At 43.9% G+C, this 20,450-nt stretch overlaps 1 protein-coding gene across 1 annotated transcript; it reads right to left on the bottom strand.

The window, feature by feature from the left end:
* Nucleotides 1-2,659: 2,659 nt before the first annotated feature.
* MDH1B (malate dehydrogenase 1B) lies at nt 2,660-20,333 on the bottom strand. Its single transcript, XM_037165916.2, has 9 exons — nt 20,270-20,333; nt 15,912-16,024; nt 12,437-12,571; nt 12,102-12,244; nt 10,110-10,606; nt 6,001-6,142; nt 4,544-4,707; nt 3,059-3,198; nt 2,660-2,752 (listed from the first exon to the last, which is right to left on the bottom strand). The coding sequence occupies exons 1-9, from the start codon at nt 20,289-20,291 to the stop codon at nt 2,660-2,662; spliced, it is 1,449 nt and encodes a 482-aa protein (XP_037021811.2). The 5' UTR covers nt 20,292-20,333.
* Between the last annotated feature and the right edge of the window lie 117 nt (nt 20,334-20,450).

Raw genomic sequence — 20,450 nt, 5'->3', positions numbered from 1 at the left:
CTGTAGCTGACTGCTTGGGAAGTTGTCTCAGGGAATGACACTACCATGTGTCCAAACATCAGGGCATTCTTGACTTCCTGGGGCTCGCACATCCTCTTCAGATTCTTACAATATTATTGCCTTCAAATCTAGCCCCTCCTTTGCAGTCCCGTGGCTGCTTCTTGGTTAAGGCCCTTATTATTTCTCTCCCTGCGAAAGAACTGCCCTCAACTGCTTTTGATTTCTCCCCCCCCAACCCCAGTTCATTCCTGCCATTATGAACAGAGTGATCATTCTGAACTTAGAATCTGCCCTTGACCCTTCACTGCCTAAAGTGTTGCATTGCTTTCACCAAGAGAAGTGACCTCTCTGGCTCCTGACACTTCTAAACTCAATTTACTTTCCAGATAAAATAAGTGGGCAGTTTGTAAAAAGTTCTTATTTCTGTGCCTTTGTATGTGTTGCTCCCTCTGAATAGAATCCCCTCCCATTTAGCTTAGCCAATGTTTTCTTTTCTCTTGTGACTGGGTTCAGATGTCACCTCCTCCAGAAAGTCCATGTCACTGGCCTTCCCATGTTCTCAGCACCCAGCACAGTTTTCTGGCCCACAGCACCGAGCACATCAGCTCCACAGCCAGACTGTGGCCCCTGAGGCTAGGGTCCTCCCCTCCCACTGTGGTCTCATCTCCGCCCTCTCCATTCCACACAGTTGCTCTCATCAAAGTTGCACATGACCTCTATGCCATGAATCCACGGGGTATTTTTCAGGCCTGGCAGTACAGACTGACCCTCGTTGCTGAAACACTCTCTGCCCTTAGGTCTCCCAAGACATCAGATTCCAGAGGATGTCCTTTCTTTGTGACCATGCCTTTCTCCCAGTCCATCTTTCTACTTGATCAAGACTAAGTCCCTCCAGGCCTGCCCCTCACACACTCTCTCTGGACAATACCCACCACGCTCATGCCTTCATTTCTATTCATGCAGTAACAACTCTCAGTTTGACAAGAGCAGTCCAGATCTTTCTGAGCTCCAGGAAGTACGCAGTTCTCTACCATGTATTTCCATTTTAGATATCCCAATGATAACTCAGAATCATAATGGTTAAATTAAACTCATTCTTCTTCTACTCTGACACTGTGCCCTCCTCTGCCACCCAATACACACATATATTCCCTCTTTCTCAAGTAACGTTCTATTGCTATTCCCCTCCCCCACCCCCACATCAGCAAATCCGTCCCTTGCTCAACCAGAAGAAGCCTGAGTCCTCTGTTCATCCCCAGAGTCAATCTGTCATCAAGTCTGGATGATTCCACCTCCCAAACATCTCTCCAAACTCTACCACCTCTAGCCTCTGCTGCCACCATCTCTTCCCGGTGTCACTCCATGTCCCCATCCTATTAGCCTTTCTGCAAATAGTCTAGCCTTGTTGCAACCTGTTTTCCAAACTGATGGCAAACCTGACCAGGTCACTCTCCATGCAGGAGCCGCTGTCACTCTCGAATCTGCTTTTCAAGCCGCTGTCTCTCAGCTTCATGTCTTCATGCTTTGGTCACACAAACTGTACTTTAGTTTTTCGAATAAGTTGATAGATGCTTTCCTGCCTCAAGTTCTTTCCTTATACTCTCAGGCATAAGCTCTCACCACACAGCACCCCGTACTTCTCATGCCTGAGACTCACTACATCTGCAGTCACTGTATAATTTGTGATGCTTGATGGACTGTGGGTTCCAAAAGGGCAAGAAGGGGTTTACCTTATTCACCCCAAGTTTGTAGCTGCTGAAACTGGCTTGTAGTTGGCATATCATAAATACTAGTAGAAGGAAAGAATGATGGGCTTTCAAATGCATTTAATTAAAGCTCTTTGCAGAAATTAATTTATTTTTATGTTCCTATTTCCATATGTAAGATAATATTTTCCTTAAGGCAAAGAAAGAAAGCTAATAGCATTTCCTTGTGAGTTTATAATTAGAGAAAATCCAAGTAAGAAAAATAAGCCCATAGAAATTATTTTTTAAAAGCTCTCCACAATACATGTAGTGTCGTGGGGTTCAACTGTGTTCCCCAAAAGACATTTTAAAGTCCTAATCCCTGGTACTTGTGAATGTGATCTTCTTTGGAAACAGGGTTTAAGCAGATGTAATCAAGTTGAGATAAGGTCATGCTGGATTAGGGTGGGCCCTAAATGCTATGACTGGCGTCCTTGAATTTGGAAACACAGACACACACAGGGGAAGACAGACATGTGAAAACAGAGGCTGAGATTTGAGTGATGCAGCCGCAAACCAGGGATGCCAAGCACAGCCACTGGATGCGAGAAGAGGCAAGGGAGGGATCTCCCCATGAGCCTTCAGAGGAAGCATCCCCCTGCCCACACCTTGATTTAGGTCTTTGAGTCTCCAGGGGCATGAGCGGAAATACATGTCTGTTGTTTTAAGCCATCCAGCCAGTTGTAATTTGCTATAGCAGCCCTAGGAAACTAGTATGTATTGTATGCCCCAAATTTATAAGGTCGTAATGTTTTCAAGATATTATTTCTTTAGCATTCTTATGAGATGTTTTATTTCAAAGGACACAATAAACTTGGCAGTTTCATCAGTAATCTGGTTTAAAGACGATGAGATATGGATTATATTTATTAATATTAAAGTGACTCAGTTTCAACAAATATTTTAATACCCTTTTAAGAGCAGCCCAATAAAACATCACATCTAAAAAAATTACCTGATTGATACGGCTGAAAATATCTTACATCTCCAAATGCAACAAGTATCTCCTGTTGAAAAATTTTATAATCAGAGAAGTAAAGGACCATAATTATAAACTTAATCATTCTTTAATAGAAAAACACTTTGATTGTTGATTTTTAAATAACCAACACGTTTTTTAACATGGTAGAAATTATGTAACCACATGTGCAGAGTATGTCTGCTGATTTTTTTCAAATTTGTGTTGGTTCCTTATTGTTTTTAGGAATAAGAGTCGAACTGAACCCCCCCAAAACAAATGTATGCCTTGGCATAAAGGAATGGGTTTAAGGTGATCAGCCAAGTCAGTTGCCTTGTACCTGTTCTGATATTACCTGAATCAGGTCTCTTGTTATTCTGGTCAGTATTTGTTTATCTAGTTCAATGTCTTCCAGATCTGTGAGAACCACCCATGTTCCATTCTCACACTTCGCAGGCATGGAGAAGACGACCCCTTCAGCAATACCAAACTGGCCTGCGGTGCACAACACAAAGCAAAGGAAAACAAAAAACACTCAGAAAAAGAGTCATAAATGCCTACTGAGAATTGTGGAACAGACTTAGTACATGATTTGTAGTTATAACAGCAGAAGTAAACTTCTGGCGATTCCTCCCCAGGAAGAATGGAAACATTCTAGAAACATTGATTGGGCATCTGTCCAAGCTGACAGTCCCCCTTCTGTGTTGCTCTTGGAAGGGAGCGCCACCGTTCCCTCTTCTTCACCCCCTTTGTCCCGGGTTCAGACTCTCCACTTCTGCCTGGAGGGCTGCTGCGGTCTGTCTCCTCCATCTTGTTTGACTTCTTCTGTCTACTATTCAAGGCTTTTCCATGTGCCCCTATGTAGCCCACGAGCCCCAGACCTTTGTCCAATCTGTCCTTCTGCTCTTTAGGGGACTATGGCAGAGCTAAAGTATGAGGGTTGGGAAGGGAAGACAGGGAGCAGGAAGGTGGGTGACTTCGACCCAGCCCCCAGTTCCCAGTTTGGGTGTGCTCCAGATAAAAAGATTGGCAATACTTGGTACCGACTGAGCAATGTTCAGATAAAGTTGCCCCCATTTTGTACCTCAATCAAAAAAGAAAATTTTGCTTGTCATGCTAGTCATCAAAACATTGCCACCAGGGCACACGCGCACATGCACACAGTGCAGGTTGTCAGAAATTAGGATCCAAAAAACTTGTCCTCAGAGGGGATCCCAGGTCCTCTATTTGTTCACTTTCTATCTGTTTCCTCTGCAAAGAGCCAGCTTTACCGGTGGACAACACATGAGAGTTTACCTACAGCAGACAATGAGCACTGGCTCCTCTTCCCCAATATTGTGTTGATTATTGATGAATTCCTAAAGAGATCAGTTACATTTTCTACAAATGAAGATAAGGTTTAAAATGTCGGTTTCACTAAAAGGGAAACATACTGATTTGAATTCACACGAGATTCCTTGTGCATCTACCTGTGAAGGAGCCTCGAGAAGAGCCAGGCAAAGCCCTGTGTGCGCTCTGCTGTAGGGAACACCCGCTACTAACCACACCCTCAGTGAAGGCCGGAGCTTTCTGATGGAGGGACGAGGAATGTACTGCCCTAGGAGTGCGGAGGACAGGCAGAGATTAACCTGGCTTGGGGGAATTGGGGAGATTTCCTTGATTTGGGGAGGACGGTGGTTCCACTAACAATCAAGAAATACAAGGAACACAATTACGAAATTGGGAAAATGTAGACAACTTACGGTCGTGTTAAGAGATAATAGGTGGGGACACAGAAGTAGGAGTACAAGGCACACATGCAGGTTTTTCACTATTGCACGGTGTGAAAGACCAGGTTTACCTCCACTCAATACTCCTAGCGACACCATCTCCCCAGGTGGTGAGCCGTGGTACCAGTATTTCAACGTAGTGGCTATACTGTGTGCGGCTAGGATGCCTCGAAACTGTTTTCCTGTGGCGATCCACTCGTTAAGAGTTGCCACAAACTCTCTGTTCACCCACTCACTACAAGGAGAGAAGGAAAACATTTTTCAGTGGAGGTAGAAATGGAAATGACGAAGACTGTGTTCCTGGGTCAGGGAATCTGAGCACGAGAAATCATCTCCACAGAATAGAGGTATGACTTCCTGGGTCTTTTCTCAAGCTTCTTCAATCCCATAAAAAGTCAACTGAGAAGTGATACAACAGAGCAGAAAGAAATCCTCACGTTTCAAACTGAAAACATGATGCTATACGTATGGACCCCAGCAAAGTGGTCAAAGGCTGCTGGGACGAAATGGCTCTGTTAGAGAGAATGTGTGCTATGTAGGTACTGTCTTGGAACCAGTGGTACACTTCATCAATAAAATAACATCATGAAACATGAGTTATTCACGTTGAGACCTTGGGAAATAATGATGTTTTGTAATCTGAAGTGTAGATCCAGGGACGCGTCCAGCTGGACTAGAGTGAGCCCTGAACCGCCGCCCTGCCCAGCCACCCTGACGCAGCTCCGCGGGGCCCGTGCGGACCCTGCGGCCAGAGCAGGGGAGCCACGCTCCGAGAGGGTACACCTGGAGACCCGTGCTTTCTAGGGATGGGCCGAGTTCCTGAGGTCTGAGGGAGGAAAGAGAGGTGCCGCCAAGTTAGGAAAGTGCTTCAAAGGCGCCCCTGCCCCTTTCTCTCCTCTGCCTGCGCACAGGGGTGGTGTTGATGGTGGTGGGATGGGCAAAGTTCTCAGGGCTCGACCTGTAACATTAATGCATTTAGCCTTCCCAGGGGCCCTAGAAGGCCCCTACTAAGTTACCAGTTCTACTTTGTAGGTGAAAACATGGGGCAATAGAGAGGGGAAGTATCGTGTCGAGTGGTATTGGCTCGGTGAGAATCTCGGCTCAGGAGGCTGTGCCCCTCACACTCCTCCATTCTGCCTCACCTGGGACAGAGCACCCCCCAAGTCCACTGCCCGTTCGTGAAAATGTTCAACTCATTTCAACCGGGATACATATCTCAGGCTTCAAGTTAGTAAGAGTCACTTTACGTGCGCTTGCTTTAGAGGTATCTTTAATGGAATATGTGAGCCACTTTAGGATAATCTGAAATATAAACATTCATCTCAAAAGCAAATAAATTTGAGGTGGGGGCTGACTAGTTGAAATCCTGTGGACATGTCTGTTTCTTCCACAGAGAACTCGAACAAATGCGAGTGTGAACAATGTCAGGTTATTTTTGCTCATAGACTTCCCAGGTCCTTTAAAAGATCATGACTATTAGATGTATACTCAATATCGTTAGTACGCTTCACTTAGAAATACACAGTACCTATCAAAAATCAAACTTAAAACAGGGCGTGCAAAGTGAGGAGGTCCCCAGACAGCGCTGTCGTAGTTGTGAACCTTGGCCTTTCTCAGATCGATGTAGCCACATCCACTAATGTTACCCCAAACTATCACATCTTTGATGCCTGTGAAGAAAAGAAATACAAATTAACATAATAATGAACGTTAACATAAAAAATGCCTGCAGCCTATTTTTTGTTTCTGTGTTTGTTTTAGGATCGGTCCTTTTGCTGTAAAACAGATGGAAGTGTACGGGGCCTGAAAGTGCGCGAGGGATGCAGATTGATCATCTCCTGCATCAGGGGCTGGCAGTCCTTAGTGCTCAGCGAATGGTGCGGGCATGCAGTTGACATCAAGGAGCACTGAATGCTCCCTGAAGAACCGGTACTGAAAATACCACTGGCCTTGGTCCTAATTTCCCCACTCTGCCTGTTGTAACAGAACTCTTTATCCTCTTTGATTCTTACAAAAAAAAAAAAGTCCTTGATTCCAGACTGGAGTAAAAATTTGGGCAAATCACTTAACTCCCTGGGTGGGTTTTGTTTGCTGCAGGATGAGAGTATTATAATAAGAGGGCCCTGAGGAGCATTTTAATCAATGCACAGCTAGCGAATTAGCTTCTATGGGTGAGGCACTTCTAGGTGGTAGGCTCAAAAGAAGGTCAATCAGCAGAAATTCCTACAGCCTTCTCAGGGTGGCGGGGGGGTGAGCGTGAAAGCAACTACTGTACAAAGTGATGTGGACCTTAAAGAAAAATAAGAGGATGGAGTTAGAGAGAAATAAGGATTGGTATTATGATTCTGTAATTGTAAATTTTCTAGGACTACTATATCCAAAGTGAAAATAAGTACTTTTACTGATTATTTATTAACTTGTATATTTGCTTCAAAATTCAATTCTCTTATAAGGCCACACCACTTCCTATACTAAAGATGACATTGTTTCCTAGTCTCCTGTATGAGGTAAGATTGCCATTGGCTTTGAGTAACAGGATATCTTGCTGACTTGGCTTAAGTAGAAGGGATTCTCTTTTCTCAGATAACAAAATGTCAAGGTAGGTAGTGATACTGGTGCTTGTTCAGAAGGTCCCAGTTGCTATTCTCTTGGCCTTCCCCTCATGGTGCTAAAATGGCTGCAGCAGCTCAAGTGTTGCACTCTCACAGTTGTGTTCAAAGGCAGGCAACTGGGGAGAGGACAAGATAGAGGCTTCCTCTTTTGCCTTCTCAGGGAGTGAAATATCTTTTCCAAGTGACTTTAAGTAGACTACATCACTTGACCACCCCAAGATGCTAGAGAAGGTGAAAAACTGAGTGTCTTTTTGAAACTTGATAGCAAGAGACAGGGCAGGGGAAGAAGAGGGTGAGAAATGGATCTCGCCTCCCAAGCTCCTCAGAGATTCCCTCATCAAAATGACTCATGAAGTAAGAATACTTCGTTTCTAAAGTCTACAAAAGCCTTTAAATCTCAATGGGTATTATTTTTCTTATCAGCTTGCAGGCTCAGTTGCCCTAAATTATATCAGACAGCTGCTTTTTTCCCTCCCAGCATCTCTTCTTACTTTTTCTCTTCAACAGCATCCTGGTTTTTCTTTAAATAATCATTGTTCCCCAACTCCAGTCCACGTGGTTTGAGTGAGGCTGTCCTCACCTCTTAGGTCTATCAATAGGCATGAAACCAAAATTCTAGATTCTTCCTCACAATGACTGATCTCGAAGATGGGCCTGTGGTCCAGGCCTGGCCCATGAGGTATTATCCTGCTGCTTTGAAGAATTGTGAGAGAGTGCCCTCTTTCCACTGGGGGAGCTAAGCTATAAACCTGTTAGAGTAGGGGTGCCAGGGATCATTTTGGTACTCCTTAGAGAGCCTGCCTGCGAGTCAAGCCAATGCTGAGGAAAGCGGAGCTGAGCCATAGGCCGAGAGAGAGAGGACAAGCCAGTCGTGACATCCTCATTTGAGCCCCAGCATCCAGCTGTGCCTGAAATCAGAACCACCTCCTGCATTTTTTAGTTACGTGAAATAGTTCTCTGTCTGACTTTAGTCACTTGAGCGGATGTCCTGTCACCTGCAACAGAAAGAGTCCCAATTAAGCAAAAGCACCTAGTCTGAGAGACCAAATTATGTGTGAAGTGAACTCATGGGATACCCTGGAAAGGTCTGCTACTCTCTTGGCATCTGGATTTTTCCCCGAGTGACTCTCCTTGACGGTTTTTGTGTTTCACGTCATTTCGATCAACTCTGTCTCTGTCGTTGCTGACCTTCTCCTTGCCACACCGCTCCACTGACAATTCTACTTTTACTACTGTCCCTTTTATGTCTCTCTTTCCTTTTCCCAACTTTTGATTGTTTTTCTCTTTTCTGCTCCTCACATGTTTGTCTTAGAGTACAGCAGGGCTTAGAATATGGCACCGGCAGACCCACAGGAGAGCAGCCTTCTGGTTGAAAGCCCCTCACGTCATTTTATATTTTGTGTCACTGCTTTTTCTTGACATTTTCATCAGTGGATCATAGATCTTTTGTGATAAATCACTGTCTGCACATATGCATGTGAGGTTGGTTGGCAACAAAGATAAAATGATTAGGAAATGTTTTGCTCTCCTACTGACTGATTCTGTAATCAATTTGGCTGAGGTAAGCACTGACCCTGGGCATAAGACACTAGAGATCTGTGTTTATGCAAGAATACCAAGTTATGGTTCCAGGGCTTCACTGTAAAGAAATGGATAATTCAGCTCTTGCTATAATGTACCAGGGACTCACTGAGGTCCGTTATAGCCCACTCGGAGCACTCTGGGCTCATAGCTCAGCATCTTCCCAACTGCTGGAGGGAATGCCTGTACGTCCTTGCATTCTCCAAGGACTCTGCTCTGCCTGCTCCATCTAAGGCCACAAATAGCTAAGATTTGTCAAGTACGACAAATATTTTTATTTTATTTTATTTTTTAAAAAGATTTTATTTACTTATCTTTAGAGGGTAAGGGGAGAAGAGAGGGAGAGAAATATCAATGTGTGGTTGCTTCTCCTGTGTCCCCCGCTGGGAACTGGCCTGCAACCCAGGCATGTGCCCTGACTGGGAATAGAACTGCAATCCTTTGGTTCACAGGCCTGCACTCAATGCACTGAGCTACACCAGCCAGGGCAACAAATATTTTTTTTAAATATAGCAACCTCCTTTTAAATACGACAATGCATTTTCTGTTCCAGTCTCATCCTCGTATGATTCCGATGTCTATTAGTTCAAAGGTTAACAGGAGCAGAAACTAAACAGGTACCATAACCAATGGGCACGTATAATACCCTTGCATATGATGACCACATGCCAGGTGTTCTTCTAAACACTTTAGAAATATTATTGCATTAAATCCTCACATCAATTCTAGGTGCTACTAACATTCTCATCTTACAAGTGAGGACACTGAGGCACAGCCAGGTTAAGTAATTGCCCAAAGTCACACAATTAGGAAGTGGGTGCAGCCACTTTAACACAGGGCTTCATTACAAATATTTTTTCATTATTTTTCCCCTCACAACAATAGCAGCTGGTACACTGATCTCAATTATTTTTTAAAGATTTTATTTATTTATCTTTAGAGGGGAAGGGAAGGAGAGAGGGAGAGAAATATCAATGTATGGTTGCCTCTCATGCATCCCCTGCTGGGTTGAAGTGGCCTGCAACCCAGGCATGTGCCCTGACTGGGAATTGAACCTTGATTGTCTGGTTCACAGGCCCCTGCTCAATCCACTGAGCTACACCAACCAGGGCTCAATTATTTTTAAAAAAACACTGATTACCTTAGTTAACTGTTATCAGGGAGAAAATGGAATATTAGGTTTCAAATTACTACTGGAAGAGTCTAAAGAAACCTTATATTATATTTGGTTATTAATTTTTATAATGATGGACAAAGCCAGGTAGTCATGAAAGCCAGTTAAAAAATACTGGCAGAGTAGTCAAATCATACAGCGAGGGCTTTGTATCTGCCTGGGGCCTTCTAATCCAGATTCCGGAATGGCCCCCAGAAGGTACAGTGTTCTTCCTAGCTGGTTTGAAATCATGGTGTTTAGAACCAGACCCAGAAACAGGAGCTCACTCACAGGAGGGCGTTGTTCTCAGTTTTCGGGCCAGAGCTGCTTTCGCTTGCCCTTCCACCCCCAGCGCCACAGCGATGATATTGTGCGCCACCTTTGGGGCGTATCTAATCAGCAACACCGTTTTAAGGTTGACGAAGGTTTTCCCTCCTACGATCACTCTGACAGATTCGTGAGCGTTCTTCTCGATCAGGTGCCCGAGGAGCCTGCACAGCGGCACCCTGCTGCGGATGTACTCCTCCAACGTGCGTATCTCCTTGTCCGCAGGGTCGTCCAGGATGATGACCACGTGGGCCCGGCGGAAGGCCTCCTCTGCCCTTGTGCAGACGGCCACGCTCTGCAGGAAGGGTGACACCAGGTGCCGCGTCTCTGTGGCAAGGATTTGGAGAGTTTCTTCCGCCTGCTTTTTGTCAAATAGAGTTAGGCTAATTTGCGTGTGCATTCCGAACACTTCGCCGCTGGTCAGGATGGGAATGAGGTGGCAGCAGGCGGAGGCAGAGGCGCTGCGAACAATGCAAAGCCTGATTAGGAATGGTTACATCTTTTGTCCCTTTAAGCCTTTATCCATAATGGATATTTCTGCAGGTGCGTTAATAGGGTGATTTAAAATTTTAAATAGGCGTACACAGCTGTATGAACATTTCTCCATATTTTATACATGTTATTGCTTCTTTTTTTAAAAAAATTATCATTATAGAGGTATAATTGACAAATAAAATTGTATGGTATTTAAAGTGTATAATTTTGTATATGTATATATTGTGAAGGGATTCTTCCCATCAGGTTAATTAACATGTTCATTACCTCACATATTCACACACACACCCCTTTTCTGATGAGAACACTCAATTTTGAAGGCTATAATTCAAAAGCAGAACAATGAAATTCTCACTACCAACCCCTTGTCCTGACCATCTGAAAACAACATCCAAATAAGAAATGTATCTGTTTACATGGATGGAACTGGAAAGCATTATGCTGAGTGAAATAGGCCAGGCAGTGAAAGACAAATGCCATATGATCTCACCTTTAACAGGAACCTAAACAACAAAAGAAACAAGCAAGCACAATATAACCAAAGACACTGAAATAGAGAACAGGCTGACAGTGACCAGAGGGGAGAAGGGAGGGAATTTCAGGGGAAAAGGGGAAGGATGCACAGGAACAAGTATAAAGGACACATGGACGAAAACTAAGGGGGTGGAAATGGGAGGGAGGTGGGGAGCACTGGCAGGGTGAGCTGGGATGGGAGTAGAAGACAGAAAACTGTACTTGAACAATAATTAAATAAATACAAAAAAAGAAATGTATCTGTTCATAAGGCTTTTCATATTAAAATAGAATATGCAGAAAGTAAAATTTCAGAGAACTGAGTCATACTATTCTAACTATATGCTTATATTTTCTCTAAGAAAGATAAAGACAGAGAGAAAGAAGGAGCTACTACCTTTTGCAACAACATGGATGGAACTGGAAAGCATTATGCTGAGTGAAATAGGCCAGGTGTTGAAAGACAAATACCATATGATCTCACCTTTAACAGGAAGCTAAATAACAAAATAAACAAGCAAATAGAATAAAAACAAAGACACTAAAATAGAGAACAAGTGGGCAGCGACCAGAGGGGAGAGGGAAGGGAATTTAAGGGGAAAAACGAGTAGGGATTTTGAAGAACAAGTATGAAAGACACAGGGATGAGGTCTGTGGGGAGGGGGGGATGGGAGGGAGGTGGGGAGACGGGGCGGAGGGGGGGTTGGGATGGGAGAAATTGACAAAAGAAAATTGTACTTGAAAAATAACTCAATAAATTAAAAAAAAAGAAAGATAAAGAAATAACAAGTTTCTTTGAACCATAGTTCTTTGGTATGACAAACCCTTATCTATGAAGCAATGGCAATTTTGGGAAAGGATGTAATTTAGATTAAATTAATCCCACATCATCCTCCTTTCTACATATAACAAGCCTATCTCACACATCCTGGGGTTTGACTGTCCCACCTGGCGATCCAGACCTGCAAGGGTTCAGTGAGGTCTTTCTGTGGTTCTTTCTCCAGCTCATTTTTTATATGTGCCTCCAGGTTCTCTTCAGCAACTACTTTCATCATCTCAGTCGTCATACTAGAGGTGACACCGTAGTAAAGCTATACATTGCAGAAGAAAAAGTCAACAGCAGACAAAAGACAATCAGCTGACAATGGCTATAATGGAAAGGCCTTGTTTAAAGCCAGAATGGACAGCTGCGAGGATACTTTAGAAAGCAAGACACTGGGAAAAGAAAATAATGTGAGAGAATGACAGCGTTTCGAACAGCTAAATCAACTTAATTGATATACCTGGGCATGCTCCAGAAACTCATTGTATCCTCCCAAAAGCAAACCCTTTCCTCCACGATCCAACAGCTCTCTCCAGATGATGGGGGAATTTTTGTGGTTCCATTTATTCTTTTCACACAAATCTTTCAGCCACTCCTATTAAATGATATTCCAAGTGAAGTCGCACAGTAAATCTGCCTCGATATTTAATATTTTAGAATTCAAATACTAAAATACTAGGTTGGCTTTCACTTTTACTATTTGTATGTAAATTTTAAATACCTTAAACTGTAACAATGTAAGTGTAGAAGATGGTGATGAGTTAAGTGACAAATTAATCAAATAAGAAAAAATAGTCTTCAAATTTGCTGACCAAATAAAAGTACAGAAAGTTGCTCTCTTTGCTGAGAAGACCTGGAGAGTGTATGTTAAAGAGGAGCCAAGTGTCCCAACTAAACTGATTTAAAAAAAAAATTCAACTGTTTTCTCCTTTGTTCGTCTATATGAGACATTTCCAGTCTTAAGGCCATATAAATTTGATGTTGCTTTCCAAATCTTTGAGTATAGTTTATATCATTCAGATTAAATTAATGAGCTAAAAGTTACCTGGGAATTTCTGATAATGTTTATTCAAAAAATCTTAAATCATTGTCTGCTTTGTGTAGATCAGACCTTCCTAAGACAAGAGCTGAGTAGAGATAGACAGCAACCGTCGTAGGGGTGAACAATAGCATGCTTGTCTTTGGAGGCATGTGTAATGAAGCTACATTACCAATAAAATCTTGGAAATTAATTTCCCTTCTGGTGTTGAAATCCCTCTGCCTCTATCCCACCTTAAAGCACACAGTGCTGCTGTGAGGATTCCACCATTATCTCTCTATTCACAACACAGCCTGACCAGTGAAATGCTGTCTATCGAAGAAAGGGACTTGACCTCAAAGGACCTTCAGCATCAAGGGCATGTTGATATTTTGGCAGAGCCACAAGAGCATGTCTAGGACTGGCCGCTGGGGTGCTGAATCAAAAGAGAGTTGGACAACGGAGAAGGTGTCAATATGAATCACTCCTCTTCAATTCAAGAGGGTGTACCCTGCTTCTCCTAAGCTTGGAGAAGTTGGTGGCTCATGTGAAATAAAATAGAAATACCAGAACTGCTTTGGAAGACAATGGAAGAAGGGATCAAAAAACTTAGATAAACACGTACTCTGGAAGGGCTTTGGGTTACTGCATTCACCAAAGTGATAAGGAATGCGTGGCAAAAGGGGTCTCAGTACTGCTGAGAAGTCCTGTGTAGCTGTTCATTCTAGGCCAGGGCGGCTCTGTTAAAGGACATGCTTTTACAGAGCTGGACTCCAGGCCATTGGGATGATAGACTCTTGAAAAGGAGACCAGGGGGCAGTGCCCACCAGAGCATGTCTATTGTGGAAGAAGCACTAAACAAACCAGCGGGAAGATAACAGACAGCTGAAGGCACAGTGGGCTCATGAAGACAGAGAGGTTATGCAGTGACCCTAGAGACCAAGCTGCCACTCACCAAAGCTGATTTAGGTCTTGCTGCCACTAAATGTCCAATGTGTGGCAGCAGAGACCAAGGCTGACCCCCTCATAATGGCATTATCCCTCAGAGATGTGAACCAGCCATTTGGTAGCAAGTTGATTATATTTGGACCCCTTCCACCTTGAACATGACAGTGATTCATCTGGATTTGGATCAACCCATATTCTGGGTAAAGAATTGTCTTTCCTGCTTATAGGGCTTTGCCCAATGGGATCCTGTATAACTTCACTTTGAACTAAGGGGCTCACTTCAGTGTAAAAGATGTGTGCTGCTGGCCACATAACCGAGGCGTCCACTAGCCCTATTATGTATCACACCGCCCAGCCGCCTGACAGATGGATGGAACAGCCCACTGAAGAGACAGGCACTGGCTTAGAGACTGATGCCTCGCAAGGATGGGACACGATCTGTCAGTGTGCAGTAAATACAGTGTTTTGCCCCAATAGGTGGAATGTGTGAATCTAGGAACCAAAGGGTGAAATTAGGAGTGACCCTACTTACCATTACTTCCAGTCGCCCACGTGGGGAATTTGTGCTTCCGAAACCCCACTTCCCCTAGACTCTGTGCGTCTGCAAGCTCTAAACCTCAAGGTAGGGGATGCTTCTATCAAGGAGACTCCCATTAAACTTTGAGCTATGGCTGCCACTTGGTCACTTTGAGCACCTACGCCAATGAGACCAGTAGGCCAAGAAGGGAGTTACCATCCCCAAAGAGATAACTGGCCCTGACGACCAGGAGCAAAAAGGGCAGCTATTACCCAATGCGGACAGGAAAGAATATTTGTTATCTAGATGATTTATGGGGTATCTTTGTCACTATCTTGCTCAACTCTGAGAGCAAATGGACACGTGCAGCAGTCCCATCCCAAAGAGGGAATGGAGACTAAGGCTCGGGGCCTTTAAAAACACAGGTGTAGGTCACCACAGTTAATAAGGCACCCCGACCGTCAGAGGGTGAGGGGAATCTGTAATGGAGGGTAGAGAAGAAAGGTGATGAGTGCTGGTTATGGCCCTGAAGATGTGCAGTGGAGACTATAGTTCATTTGACTAACTTCCTTATAAAGTTTCCCTAGGGAGAGTCGCCAACCAGAATCTTCAAAGGGCTCTTTGCGGCGGATGATGAGAACCTATTATACAGAGCATATGGATCCCACAGGCCTGACTGTGATGAAGTGCACCAGATCCTGTCCTTGCAGCCCAGGTTACCCCTTCATGACCAAGACACTCAATGCCTCCCCTGAGTCTCCCTCCAGGAAATGATCTTGGCCCAAGGAAGCTCCCTCGCCTTAAGTGAAATCCATTCCCTGGGTAACCAGCATCCACTGACTGTTAACTAGGGGAGTACAAAAGCCCAGCCCTCTCGCCTGTGGGGGATATCGCTGAAGGGCCGACCCAGACTCAGATTCCCCCGTATAGCAGGCTGAGCCCTCTGTTGCAGGTGGATGGCAATTCAATGCCCCCCATTGCCTGCTGCTGCTGCCCTTATTCCTTCCCAGGATGTTGCTGCCAAGAGCACCCCACACACACACCAGTAAAGGAAATTCCTTCACCTAAATCTCCATGTCAGTCTGTTTCCGGAGAAACCCAGCCCCAAAGAAGGGTATTTCAAATAACAAGCACCTCATCACATTAGAAACTAATATGAATATAGATGAAATGTTTAAAACTGCAAATATAAGTTACCTGGATTCTTGGGGGGGGGAATAGCCAAATTTATTCTACTTATTGGTTAGGGCCTTGTTTGTTCTACTAGATGTTAGGGGGAAAATAATGCATTGAGACTGATAAGTGAAGATTTATTTTTTAGTAGTAAAATATCAGTAGTACGTGCACATTAGTTACTGGAAGCCTATCTGATATACTAGCTAATATAAATCAAATTGGAACACATTTGTGTGTGTGAGAGAGACAACTTAACAAATTATAAAGGCTTCTTACCTCCCAAACATGAGGATGTTGTGTAATTTTATATATCTGAAAATCGGGAAGATTCTTCTGTAAATAGTCTGCTAGAAGTTCTGCTTTAGCATAAAATGGGCAATCCGCTCTACCTAGAAGAGTTCAAATTAGGAATGCTTTCTTTTATCATACAAAAATAACCATGTAATTATAAGTATATGCTGTGTAATTACAGAATTAATCGTAGAGTTCTATTTTATAACAGAGTTATAGTATAAGTTGCCACCACATAAACTTTTGATTTTTATGGTATTGACAAAAAAGGAGGTCAGAATTTAAGTAACAAAATGTGGAAAGGAAAAAGACTATTAAATATTCACTCTCCTCCAGTATTATGTTAGCATTCACTTCCTCTCAGAGTTTTCCCCGCTACTAATTAAGCATGAACTGCCAACAATGAACTATTCATTGGTAGCCATGAATAGGCAAAGTGTGAGGTGAGGAGTGGTAGAATCACATGTGGATTTGATGTATGTGGCAGGGAGTATTGGGGGAAGGAGAAGCTGAGGAAGAGAGAAGAGTCTGGAAAAATTTCTACTTTCTGGCTTGTGTGGATGACCTGGGGCTTGGTAGAGAGAAATCACAGGTGAGATTAACTATAGACACATGCTGTTGGAGGTATCTGTAGTGTATCTGAGTGGACGTAACCAGCATGTAGCTGCATGTATACATGTGAAGTGCAAGTCCCATATAAGAGCTTAAGATGTACATTTTTGCAGCCATCAAGACACAGGAAACTAAAGCTACCAATGTGCATGGAAGTGGGTGTCTAATAGGCAGGAGCCAAGTGCAGAAGTCTTTCGATAGCATTTTTCCCCAGTCACTAGTCCTTCAACCTCACAGAGACTTCTAAGTCATCAACCCCTCTCAATCTCCTCCTGTCTAGTAGCCTCCCTGTCTAGTTCAAACTCATAGTTCATGAATTCAAACCACTCTCTGGCTTATGACTTAAATTATCTTGTGCCACTCTGCTCTGACAAACCAGCCTGATTAACAGCCCTTCACCTGCCTTTTCTGTGCTGAGGTCTGCTAGGCACCCTGGAGGACTGTGGCAGAACTGAGCAGAGAGGCACCATTAAATTCATGGTCACCAACCTCAACCGTCCCTCAAATCTGCCTAGAGATTGGCTTCCCTTAGCAATGCTCTCTTCTCCACAATTGCTGTTCCAGACTTTGTCCACTTCCTTCAAAACTCTTCCTTCTTTCCAAGAGACAACCTTGCCCTCTACTTTACAAAAATAAAGGCAATTCATAGAAAAAGGCATCAGTTGGGAAATCCCACAACCCCCGGCCATCACATGTGCAAGCCTGTCTGCATTTGGACTCATCCTTTCCTTCTTCCTCCCGTTCAATGGAAGAGGAGTCCTGCCTCCTTGGTCCAGGTCCAGTCTTAACACTTATGCTCTGAATACTACCCTCTTCTGCCTTCAGAGTTTCCCCCGATTCTGCTCAGTTGGTTATACCTTCTTTCTGGCATCTTATCTCTGTTTCTAATGACCATTTTCCTTTGTATTTAAATATACTCATTATATTTAAGTTGCTTTTTTACTAAAAAAACAAAAAGCCCATGCCCTCTGTAGTTATTCTGTTGTTTTCCATGTGACCTTTTCTATTAAAACGTTTCTTTTTTTATTTAAAAGTCGGAAGAGTTCTCTAACTTGCCATCCTCAGTTCTCCCATGTATTTCTCACCCTGCAGCAATCTGGCTTTTCCCGTAATTGTCTAGAAGGTCACCAAGGACCTCCACTTCCTTCTTTCCATTTTTGTTCTCACTAAATCTAATGGGTACTTTCTCTTCTTTTTTTTTTAATCCTCACCCATGGATTATTTTTTCATTGCTGAGAGAGAGAGAGACAGACAGACAGACAGACATTGACTGATTGTCTTCTGGTATGTGCCCAGGTAGGGATCAAACCTGCAGCTGGGATATGTGCCCTGACCGGGGATCATACCCATGACCTTTTGGTCTATGGGATGACGCTCTAACCAACTGAGCCACACCAGCCAGAGCTCCAATGGATACTTAAAAAAAATTTTTTTTGCTTATTTATTTTAGAAAAAGGGTAAAGGAGGGAGAGGGAAACATCAATGTGTGGTTGCCTCTCACACGCCCCCTACTGGGGGACCTGACCTGGCCTGCAACCCGGGCACGTGCCCTGATTGGGAATCCAACTGGCAGCCCTTCGGTTAGCGGGCGGGCACTCAATCCTTTGAGCCACACCAGCCAGGACTAATGGATACTTTTTGATCCTTTTCTTATTGACCCATGGCAGAATTTGTCCCCCTCCTACACTTTTGAAGCACCCATTAGGCTTGGGCGTTCTCCAGGACTTCCTTCTACTTTTCTGGCCACTCCTCACTGTACTTTGTAGGTCTTATTCCTTTATCAATCCATCAAAAGGTAAGCATTCTGCAAGGCTTCTTATCTTATCTCCATACCCTACCAGCCTTTGCTGGCCAATCTCCTCCACTCTCCTGATCTCAAGCAGCAATCTATTTCCAATTCCGACCTATCTCCTTATCCCATCCGTATCTTCCTGTATTTTTTCCATCTCCTGTAATGCCCCATAGACACTCAGCTTATCTATGACAAATTTTGCCACCACTTCCCCACTAAATCTGCTCTTTCTCTTAAATTCTTTATGTTCATTTACCCAGTTATCTAAGAGTATTAAGAGTATCCAGAGTAGTAAGTCTGCTCTTCTACTTTTTGCAATAAGCTCTCATCTACCCAGTTATCCAAACCACTGCTTGGGAATAATTTGAACTCTTTCTTTTCCCTCACCTGTCTTCCTCCACCCAATTAGACAACTAGTTCTATGGATTCTGCCTTCTGAACATTGTTTCAATACACTTCCTTCTTTCCATTTCTGTTGTCTACCAGCCTAGGTCAGGCCACCATTATCCCCTCACTGCACTGTAGCCCCTCCCCAGGCTCTAGGCATCCAGTCTTTCTCTTCTCACACTGCAGAGATAACACTCAAATAAAATGCAAATTTGATTATGTCTCCCCTTCCAAAAACCTTCCACGTACTTTGGGTAAAGTTTAAAATAATGAGCATGGTTCACAAGAATCTACATTACCTAACTCTGACCTCAGGCTATGATACTCTGTTCCTTGTACTCTTTGGTCCAATCCTACTAAAATATTTCAATTTCCTACTGCTTGTATACTCTATCATCATCAAGCTCACTTTCCTCCTTCCGACCTCACGTCTGACTACTCTCGCCTAAATTACTCTGTTCCCTCTTACCTCCTCTCTGCTAAGCAGTTCTTTCTCATCTTTTTCAGGTTTTTGCTTAAAAAATCTCCCTCTGGGAAGCCCCCTGACGAAATAAGGCCCTCCACCATAGCCGCTATCAAACCCTGCCCCAATGCCACAGTCCCTGCACATCTACCACTGTCTGCCCACCATACAGTCAGTCGGTGCTCAGAAATATTCCTCTGAATAAATAAAGAAGCAAACAAAAGATTTTCAGAGAGGTGCCAATTGTGTTACTTTGTCAAAGAGGTCAAATAAGACAAGGACAGGACAGCTTCTCTGAAGTCATCGGTGACTTTCGTGAGGATTAGTTTGGAAAGGAGGCAGATGTAGAAGCCAGACTGAGTGCAAGAAGAACCTAGAGATAGAAGAGCAGTCTACTCTCTTAAGAAACTTGCTGAGAAGGGAAGGAGGCAGGCATGACAGAACTGTAGTAAAAGCCTCTTCAGTGCTTTTCTTGGTGCCAGTCGTCATTTCCAATCCTTCCTCTCCATTGCTGACAAGGAAATTCTCCTGTTTAAAATTTTTCGATGGCTCCTTATCGCGTTCATGATTCAGTTCAAACACCTTTGCTTGGTGCACTTGGGGATCCTGCTCCAGCTCCCGATCTAGCCCCAGGTCCACTCACTTCTTCCATACCCATATCGTTTATTAGGCCATGAAATTTGCAGCCTCTGTGTCTTTATCTGGCATGGACTCCCTGTTCTAAACTTTGACAAATGGACTCCTGTCACGCCCCTACCCCCAAGTCCTGTGTACCTCTCTCTCATTGCATTAATCACACTGTACTAAAATTACTTGTTCACGTGCTTCTGTACCCCATTAGACTGAAAGCTCTTGAGGCAGGGTCGCATCTTTCCCAACTCCATCTCCAGTGTCCGGTAGTACTTTACACAGGGTCATCGCCCAATAAATATCTTTGAATGCATGCATGAGAAAGTCTGAGGTGGTCCATGGAGAGGCTGAAGTTGCTACAACAGAAACCAGTTAAGAAGATCATTGCCAAGCGGCCAGAGGAGGCAAGCAATTTTCGCTCTTTTGAGCGATCTGCCGGCTCACGCAGCGATCACTCACCCGCAAGCACGAATTTGGCCATGGAGAGGCTGTGTGATTCCCTGGGCAGGAACCGCGTCTTCGCGGTTTCCTGGCAACCGCACCGCCTGGACTAAGCGCAGGCGCACTCTGTAGCTGAGCGCGGGGCGGGGGGGGGGGGGGGGGGAGGGGTCTGGTGCCTCAGCGGAAAAAATTAAATGTT

This window comes from Artibeus jamaicensis, unplaced genomic scaffold, assembly GCF_021234435.1.
Source record: "Artibeus jamaicensis isolate MK-2021 breed Jamaican fruit bat unplaced genomic scaffold, CSHL_Jam_final contig_1015, whole genome shotgun sequence".
NCBI classification, from domain to species: Eukaryota; Metazoa; Chordata; class Mammalia; order Chiroptera; family Phyllostomidae; genus Artibeus; species Artibeus jamaicensis.
This window is presented reverse-complemented; position numbering and strand designations above follow the sequence as displayed.